Source organism: Tarenaya hassleriana, unplaced genomic scaffold (genome assembly GCF_000463585.1).
Source record: "Tarenaya hassleriana unplaced genomic scaffold, ASM46358v1 Cleome2, whole genome shotgun sequence".
NCBI lineage: Eukaryota > Viridiplantae > Streptophyta > Magnoliopsida > Brassicales > Cleomaceae > Tarenaya > Tarenaya hassleriana.
Genome location: NW_010965372.1, coordinates 5,601,256 through 5,617,883, shown reverse-complemented (window position 1 = coordinate 5,617,883; position 16,628 = coordinate 5,601,256). Strand labels below are relative to the sequence as shown.

The 16,628-nt window shown below is 38.4% G+C and overlaps 3 protein-coding genes across 4 annotated transcripts in view; all 3 read right to left on the bottom strand.

Moving 5' to 3' along the window:
- The window catches only part of LOC104812483 (ABC transporter G family member 40), a 6,852-nt gene extending 1,461 nt beyond the window's left edge, over window positions 1-5,391 (bottom strand). The window contains exons 1-20 of one of the 2 annotated variants that reach the window (XM_010539654.1): window positions 4,948-5,391; window positions 4,704-4,824; window positions 4,510-4,598; window positions 4,313-4,397; window positions 4,026-4,185; window positions 3,865-3,941; window positions 3,720-3,773; window positions 3,530-3,620; window positions 3,152-3,453; window positions 2,781-3,062; window positions 2,375-2,691; window positions 2,110-2,270; window positions 1,911-2,014; window positions 1,657-1,813; window positions 1,376-1,575; window positions 950-1,282; window positions 557-847; window positions 375-458; window positions 165-298; window positions 1-53 (exon numbers count right to left, since the gene is read on the bottom strand). In XM_010539654.1, coding sequence (XP_010537956.1) covers window positions 1-53; window positions 165-298; window positions 375-458; window positions 557-847; window positions 950-1,282; window positions 1,376-1,575; window positions 1,657-1,813; window positions 1,911-2,014; window positions 2,110-2,270; window positions 2,375-2,691; window positions 2,781-3,062; window positions 3,152-3,453; window positions 3,530-3,620; window positions 3,720-3,773; window positions 3,865-3,941; window positions 4,026-4,185; window positions 4,313-4,397; window positions 4,510-4,598; window positions 4,704-4,824; window positions 4,948-5,273 — 3,421 coding nt within the window. In that variant the 5' untranslated portion in view covers window positions 5,274-5,391. The remainder of the gene's footprint in view (window positions 54-164; window positions 299-374; window positions 459-556; window positions 848-949; window positions 1,283-1,375; window positions 1,576-1,656; window positions 1,814-1,910; window positions 2,015-2,109; window positions 2,271-2,374; window positions 2,692-2,780; window positions 3,063-3,151; window positions 3,454-3,529; window positions 3,621-3,719; window positions 3,774-3,864; window positions 3,942-4,025; window positions 4,186-4,312; window positions 4,398-4,509; window positions 4,599-4,703; window positions 4,825-4,947) is intronic. The other variant, XM_010539653.1, reaches the window with a different exon arrangement.
- A 1,013-nt stretch (window positions 5,392-6,404) lies between these two features.
- LOC104812481 (gibberellin 3-beta-dioxygenase 4) lies at window positions 6,405-8,057 on the bottom strand. The gene is made up of 2 exons (XM_010539651.1): window positions 7,479-8,057; window positions 6,405-7,099 (listed from the first exon to the last, which is right to left on the bottom strand). The coding sequence occupies exons 1-2, from the start codon at window positions 7,892-7,894 to the stop codon at window positions 6,508-6,510; spliced, it is 1,008 nt and encodes a 335-aa protein (XP_010537953.1). The 5' UTR covers window positions 7,895-8,057; the 3' UTR covers window positions 6,405-6,507.
- A 1,304-nt stretch (window positions 8,058-9,361) lies between these two features.
- Window positions 9,362-11,245, bottom strand: LOC104812480 (gibberellin 3-beta-dioxygenase 2-like). Its single transcript, XM_010539649.2, has 2 exons — window positions 10,608-11,245; window positions 9,362-10,089 (listed from the first exon to the last, which is right to left on the bottom strand). The coding sequence occupies exons 1-2, from the start codon at window positions 11,096-11,098 to the stop codon at window positions 9,477-9,479; spliced, it is 1,104 nt and encodes a 367-aa protein (XP_010537951.1). The 5' UTR covers window positions 11,099-11,245; the 3' UTR covers window positions 9,362-9,476.
- Window positions 11,246-16,628: the final 5,383 nt, after the last annotated feature.

Sequence of the window (16,628 nt, the reverse complement as noted above, 5' to 3'; positions counted from 1 at the left end):
CTTCCGATCCTGGAGCTGGTTGGCTTAGCTCCTTGATAAGCTCCTTGTTTCTCCTACAATGTTCATGAACATATTTTGGGAGATTAGGCAAAATCCGACATAACCCGTTAACTGTAAGTCTGTCTCTAAAATCTCTGAACTCTTGTTTGCTTTGATCTTTTTACCTGTAACGATCCGAGTTTTTGTATATTTGTGCGAAATCGACCTCCAGAGCTATTTCTTGTGCAGTGGTTGAAACTTCAAGCATCCAGGTTGCAGGATTATACCCATCTTTGATCTTGCTGATTCCTTGAATACTCTGTTGTCAAAATAGAATTTTCAGACCTTGTCCACTTATGCCAGGAATATTGCAAGTAATGTATGTAGTCATATACCTCGAAGTAGTTGATCAGATGGCCTGACTGGTGGCCCAGTGGTCCGACGTAGATCTCTTCACCTCCACGCTTCAGCAAGAACAACTGCATATGAACACCAAAGAAACATATCAACTTTGATTGTCTTGAAAATCTAACCGATGGTCCATTTGTGTTTGTGTTTTTGAAAAGGTTTCTCGGACCTCATCGAAGGCTTCGAAAATGTCAATGCTGGGCTGGTGAATGGTGCAGACAACGGTCCTGCCTGTGTCCACTGTGTTCCTCACAGTCCTCATGACAATAGCTGCAGCTCTTGCATCAAGCCCGGAAGTAGGTTCGTCCATGAATATAATGGAGGGGTTGGCCACAAGCTCTACCGCAATCGTCAGTCTCTTCCGCTGCTCAGTAGAAAGGCCATTCACCCCGGGCAAACCCACCAGTGCTTGCCTTAACGGTGTCAGCTCCACAAGCTCCATCACTTCCTCTATGAACATCTGCACCCCAAAAACAGAAGTAGAAAACATTTGTCAGGTGTTCTGTTTTCTGGGTTTGCTCCCTTTAAGTGATGCAGTATCCAAAAATCTTTTTTGAAAAACCTTTCGGGTTTCTGAATCGACTTCTCTTGGTAATCTGAGCCAGGCTGAGTAAAGCAAGGACTCGTAGACGGTGACATGCGGGGAATGGATATCGTTCTGTTCACAGTAGCCAGAGATACGGGCAAAGGTTTCTTGCTTCTTTGGGTAACCGGAGATCATTACATCGCCGTCAATGTAACCACCAGTTTTTCTTCCGGCCAGGACATCCATCAGAGTAGTTTTCCCGGCACCAGATACACCCATGAGAGCCGTTAGGACACCCGGCCTAAATGCTCCGCTAACACCCTTCAACAGGACAAGCCTGTCTTCTTGGAAACCTTGCTCTTTCATTTCCTTCAAGACAAGCAAAAAAGGTTCAGGATCCCACCAAATCTTTCGTTTTTTCGATATTCGGAATGCTGAACAAGAGCCTGTAAGGTTCTTTACCTGTGGCATGTCGACAGAGTATGTAACATTATCGAAGGTAAGGGAGTGTGGCTCGAAAGGGAGCACCATTCCTCTTTGCCTATTGTCGTTTGCTTCAGCTGCATTTCCTGTGTTTGAAATATCAGGTTGTGTTCCGTTGCTTGGATTCTCCTTTTCAGTGGCTGCGTCTTCTGGTAAATTAGCTTGAGGCTTCCCAAATGCTGCATCAGATATTGACACAAGCAGAGTGTGAAGAGACAATCTCACTTTGCTTTAATAGATACGATGGTTTCGATACGTACGGTTGAGAAAGGTGATGGATAGAGTGAAGAAGAAGTTGAACAAGACGATGAAGCCGAGTAAGGCACCGACTCCAATCCAGTACCAGTAAGCATCGGTGAAGAAACCACGCGATTTCAAGACAAAAACCCCGAGTGACTCAGTAGAGTTCGGAGCAGGCTTTTAAACCAAAAAGAAGTCCCACCATGAATTAGATTGGAAACCCATGAAAGGAATAATCTCACATAAGTTACATAGAGGGCACTTTCCGACTTACCCGACTCCAACTGTTGCCGAGGAACTCGTTGGCAACAATGGCGTTCTGTCCGTACATGATCGGAGATATCCAGTATCCCCATATCCACCACTTCTTGATGTCATCTAGTGAGAAAAAGGAAGAATATTAAAGCCCTAATCACAATCAATGTAACAGATTACTTTAGTGACAAGAAACCAACGCAGAGAGACGCACGTACCTCGGGAGAGAACCATACCACCCAAAGCGAAGAAGACGAGCATCGCAAAAGCGCCAAACGTGTTCGCGACAATCATGTTTCTTCCTATTCCAGCCATGAACTTGAACAACCCAGAAGCCATCTGGTTTATCAGCACCAGCAGAAGATACTGCTTAAAAAGTCTGTGCAATAATATCAGAGGATGTACAAAAAAAGATCGTCAGAATCTCTGAACAAAAAAACGATTCTATAAAAGAAATATCTTCTTTAATATGAGAGGATGTACCTTCCGACATTAGGATCGAAGCCAATAACGTAGTAAGTCGTGAAGACAGTGATGGCAGCTTCGATCAGAGTGATGGGGATCTTAAGGAGCCAAGGAGGAAGAGAGTAGACCCACGCAGGGTAAAACAGAAGATCCCTTTGCTTGTAGAACACCGGAAGTTTGGCTATCGTCATGGAAAGCTCAGACATGCCATTGAACATCAGCATCATCATCATGAAGAACAATGCTCCTTGGTATATAGTCCCATCCACTTCTGTCTTCTTATGCATTTCAGTTCGGAAGAACAATGTCAATGTCACAAACGACATCACCAACAGCTGAAAGAGACACATAAAAGAGCAAGAGGGTCAGCATTCAGGATCTGATTACTTATATATGCATATAACCGATGTATATATACACATACTTGTCCGAACTTGAAGTAGTAGACAAAAGAGTTCCGCTTCATGAGCAGGTATTCTCTGGAGAAGTTAGCTTTGAGGAGCTCTTTTAAGCCAACTCCAAACTTGTGGGTAGTAAGAGCAGCCGGGTGACTTCTTGTCTTGTCGAATGGTAACCCTAACTCATCCCCTAGCCTTCGCCCCACGTGGAACGATTGAAATGCTTCTGCAAACTCCTTCACCGTTATGAATCTGTAAGGCTCCTCTGTCCTTGCCCAGTATTGCATCTGATCTTTACGTGACGTCACCTGCAAGCAGCAAAATCCCTCTCTGAACTGATTAACAGATGCAAAGGAGCATGTTTTTTTTTTCAGAAGAATTTGGTTAGGAATGTTACTTCTTGGAGGAAATCGGCGACGCCCTTTCTCTGAGGACACTTGAATCCCATGGACTCGAAGAACTCCAAGACATGTTCCCGAGGACCCTCATAGACAATCTGACCATCTGATATAAGGATGATGTCGTCAAAGAGACCATATGTCTCGGGTGCCGGCTGAAGGAGGGAGATCACGGTTGTTCCATTGAATATATGAATGTAGTCTCTGATGGAATTCACGATCTGATACGTGGTTGAGCTGTCTAAACCGGTAGATATCTCGTCCATGAACAATGCCCTCGCGGGTCCGACCAACATCTCGCCTATGCACAATCAAATCCGAATCAAGAACAGTAGATTTATACAAGAATTCAAGGCTTTCCTTTCTGATCGAGATACCTGTCGTGACACGCTTCTTCTGTCCACCGGAAATACCTCTCAGCATTTCGTCTCCGACCATTGTGTCAGCACATACTTCAAGTCCTAAGATCTGAAAAGTTATAATGATTCAAGCATTAAGAATCCGAATAATTGCCGAAACCTAGCTTGGTATTTTACACAATTGGCGTACGACTAATCTAATGTATACCTTGAGCATATAGTCCGTGACAACACTTGTTTCTTGACCTTCTGTTGACATCGCCTGCAAAGAAAGTAGTTACCGGGACGACATTAGCTAAAGCCTTGCATGAGTTCTGCAATGCGTGGACAAGATTTTTTGTCGAGGATCAAACCTTCATGAAGACATCGATATCGGGATCAGGCTTGATGTTTGCTTGTTTCTCCCTTCTTGCCAACTCCGACAACATATCTGTCAAAGTTCTGATGATGGTCAGTAGACATGATTTTCCGGCAAAAAAAAATCTCAGAATCGGACCGGGAAATCGAAACTAACCGTAACGGGAACCGACTCCTTGGCAACGTGCAGCAAAGGCAAACGTCTCACGAACAGTCATCTCGCCGATATGGACGTCGTGCTGGCTGATATATGCGGCTGTTCTCTGAGGGACAAACTCGTTCATTCCATGCCCATTGTACGTCACGTTTCCAGATTGCTACCAAAGGGGAAAAACACAATCAAATCCTCTTTTAACCATGCTTCAGGATTGGTCAAAAGGTTAAAAACATTTGGATTTATGCCATTATAAGAATTAGACAACAGATATAAACAGAGAGTATTACCTTCAGTTCAGTATCAAGCTTGCCCGCCAGGGCCAGCAACAGAGTTGTCTTCCCAGAACTCGGGGGGCCCAAGAGCAGTGTCATCCTGGGCTCCATTTTTATGGGGTTTAATTAAGATTTTTATTAGTCAAAACATTCAATTAAGTAGTAATAATACGTTGTTTTTATGTAAAAAAAAATGGAAATTTGAAAATCACCTGCTGGGTTTGATCACTCCGCTGACGTCTCTAAGTATTGTGAACTTTTGCTTTCCGCTCGGAAGAAAGTGCAGTTTATTCAGAAACCCCTTTTAAATATAAACAGGGGTGGGGGTTGGGGGGGGGGGGTTTGTTAGTATTTTATGACTCTAAATAATGTATAATTTATAAAAATATATATATATTTTTATTACCTCAACGATGTTGGAGATGAAATTAACGAACGTTGGCAAGGCTCTGCCGCCGACATGGGCCTCTGCCTCGACTGTTAGGTGATCGAATCGAACTTCTATTGTCGGAACTTCGATTCCAACTCTGCCATTGCATATTTAGATTCCGAAAAAAAAAACGTTAGAACACGAAAAGTTTGATCATTTTTTTTCCCGAGAACCAATCAGAAAACGAGCCGATCCATGGAACAGAAGCAAGAGATGTGACCTGTCGATACGGTTCTTGAGAGACCAGAGGAGCTTCTCATGGTCCTCGTCGCCGACCTTCATGAGCCTCTCGAGCAGTTTCTTCTTTTCCTGGAAGCCAAGGCTGTGAATGTCGATCTCGTTGACTCCGCCATGGGAGGCGGTGAGAATTCCTTTCCTGAGCCTGTCGAAAGTTGGGAGCTTCTCAAGAGCGGCCCATCTCAGAGCTTCTTCGTCGTCTTCTTCCCGAGACGATCTCGAGAAAACCTCCATTCCTGTATCTCTCCTCCACACCGAAGAGTTTCTCCTCAGACTGCTGCTCGCTTTGTGAAAACTAGTGCCTTCCATTGCTAATTTTCCCGGGAAAACGGAACCCAGAAAAGATTTTCCTGGAGAGCTGAAACCCAGAAATATATATTTTTTCTCTGTTTCTCGTTTGTTGGTGTCGGATCAAGAACTAAGAACAAGCTCTTCAAAACCTTGGACATGAAAGAAATGTGGGATTCTCGGGCATATATATATACACACAAGCAGAGGCACATGCGTGATGCATGTACGTACGTGTTCATGCGCATCACATCAAGATGAAAATTCAGACACGTAATAACGGGGAAGCAGGGGCTTTTTTTTTTGTTTGGTCTCAATTATAAAAAAAAAAAAAAAAGATTACGTCAGCAGTGAGTTTGTCTCTTGGCCCTCTAGAAGCAATGCTTTGCTTGGAATATTCTCCCACGTTATGACTTTCTTTATCCCAAAAGAAGCAGCCATTGTTCATTAAACACAAACATATTACATAATCATTAATTATAAATTTGACCCATTTCATGTCCATGCCATTACCTACTTTTTCCAAAATGGAGAAACGTACACCATCATTCAAACACGAACAAGAAATAAAACAAATTTCTCTATATGTTTTCTCATTTATCCCATATTTATAATTTTTACTATTAAAGAAATATTTAGAGAAGTTATTAATATATATATATATATACACACACACACACTTGTGGGATAAAGGTTGAGGATATAACACGCTTTTTACGTAATTGGTGCCAAACTCTATGAATTATTTTTTGGTTAAAATAATGGTTTGTGGAGAAGCGAATGCCATAATTATTATTTTCCAACAACAAAAAAAAAGATATTTGACTGAAAGAATATGGAACAAGAAAGTTAAAATGTAAACAGTAACATGAACAGGGTGGGCAATTCTCACAAAATTGATTTTCTCTTTTTAAGACTAGCATTTTAAGCCGCCCTTAAATAGATACGAAATATCAAGGAAACTTTTCCGCATGTTTTATTAGAATTTATTTAAAATTTATTCTCCTTATATATACACATATATATAATTTTATTTTTTTTGTTGATTTGTTTCCTTTGGTCTAAATGGGACATTCCGATCGGATGAATATTAGTCAACGAAGGTCAAATCTTCTGGTAGGAAGGTCAACGTTTTTTGTTTTTCTTTTATATTATTATAATAATACAACAAGATAGAAACTTAAATTATTCGATATTGAAATTTATCATAGCAACAAGACTGAAGTTACAGTCATAAAACATGAAATTTTCATAATCAATCGGTAAGAGGAGAAGCCTTGATCATGGAAAGGGCCTTGTCGAAATGTCTCGCTTTCATTTCGAGGTATTCCTTCCAAGTAACCGGCCGGTACATTGCCGGTTCAATCGGGCTTACCAATTTCGATATGGGCGATATATCGATATCCCCCGATGGACCCCATAAATATGCAATCGAAAACCTAGATTTGTTTTTGTTGACCAGGGCCTGGTGAAGTGAGCTCCGAAGTTTCCCATTCGATAGTATGTGAAGGAGATCGCCGACATTAACCACTAGTAAACCGGGAACCGGTTTGACCAAAACCCATCCGGTTCCTTCCTTGAACATCTGAAGACCGGCGGCATTGTTCTGATGCAGAATGGTTACCATAGTAGAGTCGGTATGGGCGGCTAGACCCATTGCCTGGTCCGGTTCAGGACAAACTGGATAATGGTTAAGCCGTATTGCGCCACTGCCCGAACCTAAACCGGAGTTATTGGGCCCCGTCCATTTGATGTCTTCTTCGGTGACACCAATTGAGCCCAATATCAAACCCATCAGCTTCCCTGCCAACTTTTGCATTTCCTCCTCGTACTCTTCAATTATTCCACTGTCAGTCCACAAATTATAAGCAAATGTTTATATATAAATTGTAACCATGGATCTTAAATCATTTGTAATAAGACAACATGATTTAGTCATTGACTTAAATTGAATATTCTTATAAAACGTTATAAATGCTTTTTCAATTAACGTTTCAGGACTTACATATGTATTGAAATGAATGGTCTTTCTGCATATACTGTTTACCCTAGTCCCTTAGTCGAGGAAAACGGTTAATACGGTTAGGAAATACTTTTCCCATTTTCATTGCTCAATGTTTAGTTAAGAACCATCAATAATGTTTATATATGTATCTTTTACGTCATATAGAGATATAAGCATATATATGATATGAGCTTGTGCGTGTGCATGAATTATGTATATACCAGTATTTGTCATAATCATGGGGCCAAAGTGTAGGGAAATGTTGGCGGTAAGAGCCAGCAACGATGGTGAACCCCTCGGACCACATTTTACTGTCGAAGAAAGGAGCAATACGGGCTTCTCCGTATCCTCCGATGCCGTTTTTCTGGGTGGCCGTCTCGAGCTTCTGCTCTGTCGGAAGCCCGAAGAGGCTGCTGGAGAGCGACTCCACGTCATCCAGAAGCTTCGATGGGATGCCATGGTTGGCTATTTGGAACGCTCCCCACGTTTCGCATGCATTGCCGATGCGAGTGACGACGTCGGAATCGGCCAGATCGATCACCGGAATCGATTCTCTGTCGTTGGAGGACGTAGTGGGTTTCCACTTGTACGACTCTGGTAGGGTCTTGAGGTTCCTCAAGTCGTCTATCGAAGGCATGGCGTTGAGAGATAGAGAGAGAAGGGGTCGGGTCACTTTGAGAAGAGACTAGTGGAGAGGAGTGTATATATACACACGAAGAGTTATACACATTTGCTTGCACGTGTGTGTGTGTGTGTGTGTATCGAAATAAGACAGTTTTGTTTATCCTTTTTTGGGCAAATATGAAGATATACCCTATATTTGTTGTTATCTGTGTAATTATAAATAACCGGAAGTGTATATATATATATATATATATGTGTGTGTAATTAAAGCATTCATTTCCCTTTAAAATTTTCCAATTCAAATTTTTGCCTTTATTGGATATACAGCCCAGATTTCTTCTTCCTCTAAAAGCATGCTATTAAAGATGACCAGATTTTATTCCTTGTAAGCCATAATATACATATCTACGTAAATACGGGATTTTAGACCAGATATGCACCGCAACTTGCCTTTTTAAAGGTAACGAAGAGTAGAATACTGTGGCCTGTTAGATGATATAGTGGGCCTTGGCCCGTTATTTGATGGGCCTTGAGATGGACATCCGTTGCCTCATAATACTGTGGCCTGTTGTACCATTGGCATTTTCGGGAGTGAATCAAATGAAAGGTCGCATTTGTAATATATGTTTTAATATGTAAAAATGGGTTCGAATTTGCACGCACAAATTTATTATATAATTCTACAGTTGATTTAGATTTAGACCTTCTATTTCATTCTTAATATTATTTTTATAAAGGTGTTCAATATCTCACATGCACTTATTAATTTATATAGTTTGAATCAATAGTAGACGAATAAAAATTTAAACCACTAATCGTGGGTTTTTGTTTCTCCTTAAATTTGATGGTTGGCAAAAATAATAATAATAAATCGAAATATTCCATAATCAGCCAAATGAATCTCTGATGGTTGTTGTTAAAAATATTTATTACATAGACACAGCTGTGGTTCGTCAGCTAGTTATAGTTTTTAGACCAATCTGACACGTCGAGATCGAACAAAATGTCGTGGGGCTTCCGACAAAAAAAATATAACACGAATATTTTATTTTCTTAATAAAAAAAAATTAATTTTGGAGTCTTCCAATCATGGACTTCCTCGGGGCCCTCGCAGCATAATGGCAACAAGTCATGGGAACTCGTTTGTTTGTGTGTATATTATTTTACTCAACATATATGAAAAAAATATACAATATTTAATTTGTAAAGTATTATATATAGACGATAACTGTTTCCAAAGTTCTTTGGATTATATATATGTATTATATAATATGTTTGTTGAAGCTGCGAGGAGAAGATGAGAGATGGAAATAAAGTTTCCAAATGATAAAAGGTTTGATTTGTCGTTTATGCATTTGGAAGTGTTTGTCTTCTTGACCCTTCGACCCATTTAGAGTCGAAACCCTAAAACCATGCTTTTTTTTTTGTTGTTGTTCCTTCCTCTTAATAAGCTCTCTTCCCTTTTTATTGTATATTTATTAAGCTTCCATGTTTTTATACATATAATACGAATATTTTAATTAAAAAAAGACAACAAAATTTCAAAATGTATTTAAAAAAAAAGAAAGAAATTGATTAATCAATCTAGCCAACTATCATGACCCAAAAATTCCAACGACATTATTCTTGTTGTCATCAACCCTAATCGCCGAAAGTGCATTGTTGAAATGTGTCGCTTTAGTTCCAAGGTACTCCTTCCAAGTAACCGGCCGGTATAGAGGCGGTTTAACCGGACTAACCAGCTTCGGTAGAGGTGAGATCTGGACGTCAGCTTGCGGGCCCCAGAGATAAGCCACGGAGAACCGAGGTCGGTCCTGGTTAACCCGGACCCGGTGGAGCGCGCTGGAGAGCCGACCATTGGATAAGATGTGGAGGAGATCGCCGATGTTGACCACGAGCGAGCCAGGGATCGGCGGCACTGTGAGCCAACCGAAACCGTCCTTGAAGACCTGGAGACCGGCAGTGTTGCTTTGGTACAGAACGGTTAAGAGCGTAGAATCGGTATGAGCTGCTAAACCCATGGCCCGGTCCGGTTCAGGGCATACCGGGTAGTGGTTCAGTTGTATTGCGGCTTGGGCCCCGTTGAAATCTGAATTGGGCCCGGCCCATTTGATGTCCCCTTCGGTCACGCCTAGTGAACCTAACACCAACCACGTCAACCTCCTTGCCAACTTTTGCATCTGTTCCTCGTACTCTTTGATAATGTTACTGTTAAATGGAATACTAACAGTCAAAAATAAAAATATATATGCAATCTGAATATAATGCATATACATACATGCATGCATACATGTGTGTGTACTTCTTTTTGCAAGTGGGGTTTTGTTTTCATCGGTCCAATTAAATATGGTATCTCTCCATATCTTCACGTGGGTCCAATTGCTCTCATTCTGCCCTTTTTTTTCACTAAACTTCGTCATGGCAAAAATTCGGCTTCTGTTTCTATGCTTCCGTTACTACCGAACCAAACAATAAATCCAAATGTAAATAATTCATGCAAGGACAAAACTGATTCGCTTTGAACTCTACTCTCTCTTTTTTATTCACATATATTTTTATATTCATAAAAAGTATTTAATTAAGCTAACATATTGATATATACACGTATCTATGTACGTATACGTTTGGACGTACATGGTAATACACGCAAGACAACATACCTGTTATAACATGAGTGATATTATGCGTATATATGTGCGTGTCTATACATAGGTATGTAAATGTACCAGTATCTGAGGTGATGACGTGGCCAGAGTTTACGGAAATGATCGAGGGGAGAGCCGGCGAGGGTGAAGCCTTCGGACCACATTTGTTTATGGAAGAAGGAAGCGATGCGGGCGACGCCGTAGCCGGAGATGCCGTTCTCCGGGCGAGCCGCCTTGAATTTCCGGTGAGGAGGAAGCTGGAAAAGGCTTCGGGAGAGGAACTCGATGTCGTCAAGGAGAGGCAGAGGCACGCCGTGGTTGGTGACTTGGAAGGCACCCCACGTCATGCATGCATGGCCGACGGCGGAGGCGGCCGAGTCGTGATCGGAGAGATCGACGACGGGAAGGGAATCCGCGTAATCTGGGGTGGCGGCGGAGAAGAGAAGGTCGTCTTTGTGGGTCCAAGTGAAGGAGTCGGGGAGTTCACAGAGAGAAGTGAAGTCATGGGGCTGGGGAGAGCGCGGGAGGTGAATGGGATGGGCTCTAAACACATCGGTTAACGTGGTGGGCATGTTTAATTTCTTATATCTATCTGTATAAACTGTATGTATATATGATTTTTTTTTTCTTTTTTTGTTCCTTTCTCTCTGTTCTATGTTGGTCTTGGAGTGTGCTTAGACGGGGGAAGAGGGTATTTATAGAAGAGGCCATGAGGAGAGAAAGCAAACCATGTGAGCTGAGATATGTTTGATGAAGAATGAGGACAAAAGCTTGTTTTGGTGGATTCTTATTGGTTATCAACTAATTTATTGAATACCAACAAAAAAAAAAAAAAAGAGATGGAGGGCTCACCCTTTTCATTCAAATATTATATATTATATATATATATATATACTGATTAAACAGTTTTTATATGATGTTGAGACGTGTGTCTCACCGCATTGTTAAATAGAAATTCAGCCGTATCAAATTTTAGAAAGGCTTTTCTTTCATGTTCGTAATCTTTAGATTTTAGATGTGTTTCTAATCAGATTTCAAATGAGCAAACATGTATCGATGTTATTTAAAATACAATGTTAAATATTTTTATACGACACACACACACACACACGTGTATATATATATATAATTTTTTTATAAAGTATATATATAATATTTAGTCAACATGGAAATATAATTTTGTTATTTTTAGAAAGTTGATTTTTAATCATGAAAGAACGAAATCTTCTGTTAGGTAACTTACATTTATTTGAATTCTTTTTTTGCTATTTCCATGATGATGATGATGATGATGATAAGTATGGAAAATTCTATTAAAAATCTTGTACTTTTTTTCATCTCAATTTTAACTCTGTATTTTTTATCTTATAATTAAACATGTTATAAAAAGAGTTCCGGTCCAAAATGATGTACGATTAGTTTTTGAATCTTGTAAAATTTATATTAGTGTTTACAAATTTTTTTTATTATTTGCCAAGTTTAAATGAATGCGATAGTTGTTTGTTATATGTTCAACCGAGAGTGAAAGGCTCAATAGTGTACTAATTGTTTATAGATCTTATTATTATTTTACTAATTTGTTCTTTGCCAATCAATCTCCCTCGTCATTGAAATCAATCTCCCTCGTCATTGAAATATAAATGTTTAGGGGAGTCCTGTCCTAGTGGTTAATGACAACCCCCTCTTCTATGAGGTTGTGGGTTCGAATCACAGGTATGGTACTCCCTTTGAGCCGGTCAGCTTTACGAGACTGGTTTACATGCTCTGCGTAGTTTGCCGGCTACTGCGCAGGGCGGTGGGTTTTCTCAGGTCTGCGATGCTATTCTGATGCCGTTCTCGTCCAGCCCATGGGTTGAGAGGCATTGTGGTGTCCGGTGTCCGATCCGAAGGGATGTAGGATAGGGGTTTCCCATCGTAACAAAAAATATATAAATGTTTAACAAAAAATATATAAATACAAAATTTATATAGATATGTGTGTATATATAGTGAAGAGGAAGTTAAAAAAAAATCCAATATGTTGGTTCGTTTTGGCCTTTTACTTTTTTTGTAATGTGGTGAAACAGTGAAAGCGGATGAGATATGAGAGAGAGGAGTGCTTGTTTTGGACAAAAGAAGCAACAAAAATAGAAAGGACCATGTTGTCCTCTCTCTCTCTCTCTCTCCATCAAAAAACGTCTCATCATTAAAAAAAAAAAAACCCTAATAGATTCTATTCTAACTACAAAACGATTTTTCATTCAAATCAGTATTCCACGTTAATTAACAACTGCCTAATCCTATGATTGAAAAACAATGAAACTTTGGGTTATATAATCAAAATCATCGCATCACAAGATTAAACTACTAATTAGAAGAACTGTCCAAAAAAAAAAACCAATTTATAAGCATCTAGAATCATGTAAAGTTGGACGTCTAACCAATTTCCAACATATAAATCGTAACCCAACAAATCAAATATCTTAGAGAGAGAGAGAGAGAGATAGGGTTTGGTGTGATTATCTTACGCCATACGATGCGTGGCATAATGCAGATGCCTTTTGTCTTGTCGTGTATCAAACTATTACATACAAAAAATAAAAACATCCACAAAAATAACATTTTTTTTTATTATTATTATTCCAAGCCAAAGTCCTCTTACACATCTCGTCGTCTTCAACTTGATGTCCTTCAGTGTTCCACTACACACCACTCCTAATGTCATTTTACCAACTTGACCTACAACTCACGAATTATACGTACGTGGATGTTTAGTTCAAATATTTTTATGGGTTTCGATTTTTTATTGTACAAAATAATTATATTTTTCTAGATTGTGTTCCGGATTTGATTCGTCTTTCTCATCATTTGTATTTGTTTTTCATTTAAAAATATTTATATTTTAAAAATACAGTTTTTTTTTAATCCTCATATTAATTATAATAGACGGCTATTGATTTGTATACATCGAAATGTGTAGACCGAGGGAGATTCTCTCCTCCACTAGCGTCCTCACAATGGGAAAGACTACCTCATATCCATCCAAGTGTGATTGCAATGCCACACACCATCTCGTGGGCCTTCGTTTTCCCCCCTAACATTATTCATAAAGAGCAAACGCACTCATGTTCTTGTATATTTTATTTTGGAAATTTGCAATTTATATATATACACACACAATAATGCAACTCAAAATTCGTTTGAAAATATTCAAGTGATCTTAAAAGAGGGTTGTGAGATTCCGACTGGATTGGCAATGTTTTGGTTTCTGCTTTTTCCTTCGATGTGTCACACACGACACGACACGGTAGGAACAAGCTTTTTCATTTTTTAGTGTTCATGTCACCACGGTTGGTCTTATATATATATATATATACACACATATATATATATATATGCCATTAATTTCTTTTCTTATTTTTTGTATGGTGGGTATCAAAATATATATGCCAAGTTTTTTTTTTTAACAAAATACATTTTTTTTTGTGACAACGAACCCTAAGTTGTCTTTGGGAACGCGCCAATTTATGGACAACACGTAGATACACATGAACATGCACCTGCACATGCACATGCACATGCACCATCTTCATCCCCCTTTCTGCATGTCTGCACGTGCTCCTCACGTGGTGCCCGGGACACATTTCATTTCCATGCATATCTTTTAGTTGAATGTCTCAAACGGGATTATGATTCATTACAGAGATTGTCCTCCCATATCTCCAAATTTCACCACCCCCCCACACACATGAGCATATGTATACATATATATATATATATCTATGCATATGTATATATATGGACATGGTTGTCCTGCAAATGTTCGACCTTCATATATACTATATATGACCGGCAATTGTAGGTTGTAACATGATAATAGGCCTAGGTGAAAAAAAAAACAAAGAATATTTGATTTCCGAGAAAATTAAACTGGAATAAATTTTGTGCCAAAAAATCTTGCACAATCAGAACAAGTTAATTAGGGATATGAACTGCATTTATTGAAATGATTTGATGATAATCGATTAATCATCCCCTGTTGAAATACACCTTATCTTGAATCTTGACGTATCCTTTTGACCTAATAGGCTTTGTTTAACTAAATAAATAATACATAACTATGATGGTAAAGGCCACCAAAGTCGTGGAAATATTTGTCGGGCCTAATTCACACACTCTTTTATATTTCATTATTATAATAAAAAACTCTTTTTTTTAAAAAAGAAAAAAATCGTGGTGCTTTTGATTCCAATCTCATTGGATACCATCATTTTCATTCATGAGCTGCCCCATATATGTTTATCGTATACCCTTCATGGATCCTGACATCAATAAATGTACATAATGCGCGCGCGGGCGAGAGAGATTAGGCTTTGATCGGACGGAATATTAATAAAGAAAAAAAAAGCGTAAGATTTGAAGCATTAATTATATGATTTGTCATTAGTGAAGTGACTAAGCATAAGAGGTCAAACACTAGGACGCGAAATCTAATAAGGTATATATGACAATAACTTAATTATGGGCCTTGTTTATTTTCGTATGTATATAGTTTTGGACAAATTTGGTAAAAGTGATTGAATTAGACAGCAATTAAACAACACGACAGTTACTGCAAGTTTTTTTTTTTGGTTGAGAAAAAATCAGCTTTTATATATTTAAATCGTGTGTATATATATGTATATATATATATATATATATATTCATTAAAATGAATTTCAGGCAAGTTAAAACAAGCAAACACATAGTTTCCGAGGGAGACAGAAGATCTCGAATTAAATCATGAGAATCGAAGACCAATTCATGAACCGGAAACACATATGACCCAATGCGGTTGTCGAAATGACAAACAGATTCCCCCCCCCAACATCTTGATAGAGTATAATATTTATTATAGATTTGACGATTCAATTATTTTTCTCTATCAATTAGTTCTGACCTGTACACACACACACACACATATATATATATATATACATAACGATATGAAATTCATAATTATTTTAGTATATATGCAAATTTTCTATTTACATCTCGGAATAACATTTATATGATACATTCAAAACAAGGGCATATCGAATACTTATCTCATTAGTTAGTGGCTACGTATTGAAGAACAACTAATAGACATATTAATTGGATTTATTTTTTTTAAAGGGAATAAAGGTTAGGGAATATAAATAGTACAAAACCAGTGATATGGGATTGTGAAACCGAGCTCTAATATCATCCACAATTATTAATTATTATTATTATTTGACTCCCAGTTACAAGTTGGTTTTGGTTTTCGTTAACGTTAGAAAACGACCAGAGTGAAGTGGAATCTAAAAATCCACCATTAGGAGGCTAAAACGGTCTTTATAAATTAAAAAACATGTCTGAAGCATCTTATTACCTTTTTATTCTCTCTTCCTTTCTGCTCTTTTCGCTGGATGTTACTAATCATCAAATCATCTTCTGGTTCCTTCTATCGAATTTTCTATTTTTTTCGTCGGCCCTACAAGGGTAAAATTGTCAAATCATAGTAAGTTTATTAAATTACGGCAAAGTCCTTGGACATTTTATTTTTTTCCCTAATACCCCAATTGATAAATTTTGTTAATTTTTGACGCCTTTGTGATAAACTTGAATTGTACCGGTCTATTTTATGTGATCAATACTTTTAATGGATGGAATGTACACGTGTCTATTTTTATGTATAAAGATAATTGCCCTGTAATTTCAATGTGTTAAAAGATCGAAAAATAATTACTAAAATCTATATTGTGTTAAAAAATAATCTATATACATTCCCTTAAAAAAAAAAGGACTTTGGTTATACCGGGCGAGAAGTATCTCCCCCGAATAATTATTTTTGTCGCTTCGACCAAATCCTTAACGATAAATTGAGAACAATATTTGATGTAAATACATATATCGAAAGCGCATCGAGAGAGGTGAAAGAAATAGTAATGCTTTCCAAAATTAGAAGAGATGAGGAACCAATGAAGCAGAAAAGCCTGCCTCTGGCTGCCCAACTTTTGATTTCCTTTTTTGGCTTCTTCTCGCTCCAATTTCATATATATATATATATATATATACATACATACATATATATATATATATATATATGTGCGGGCGCGG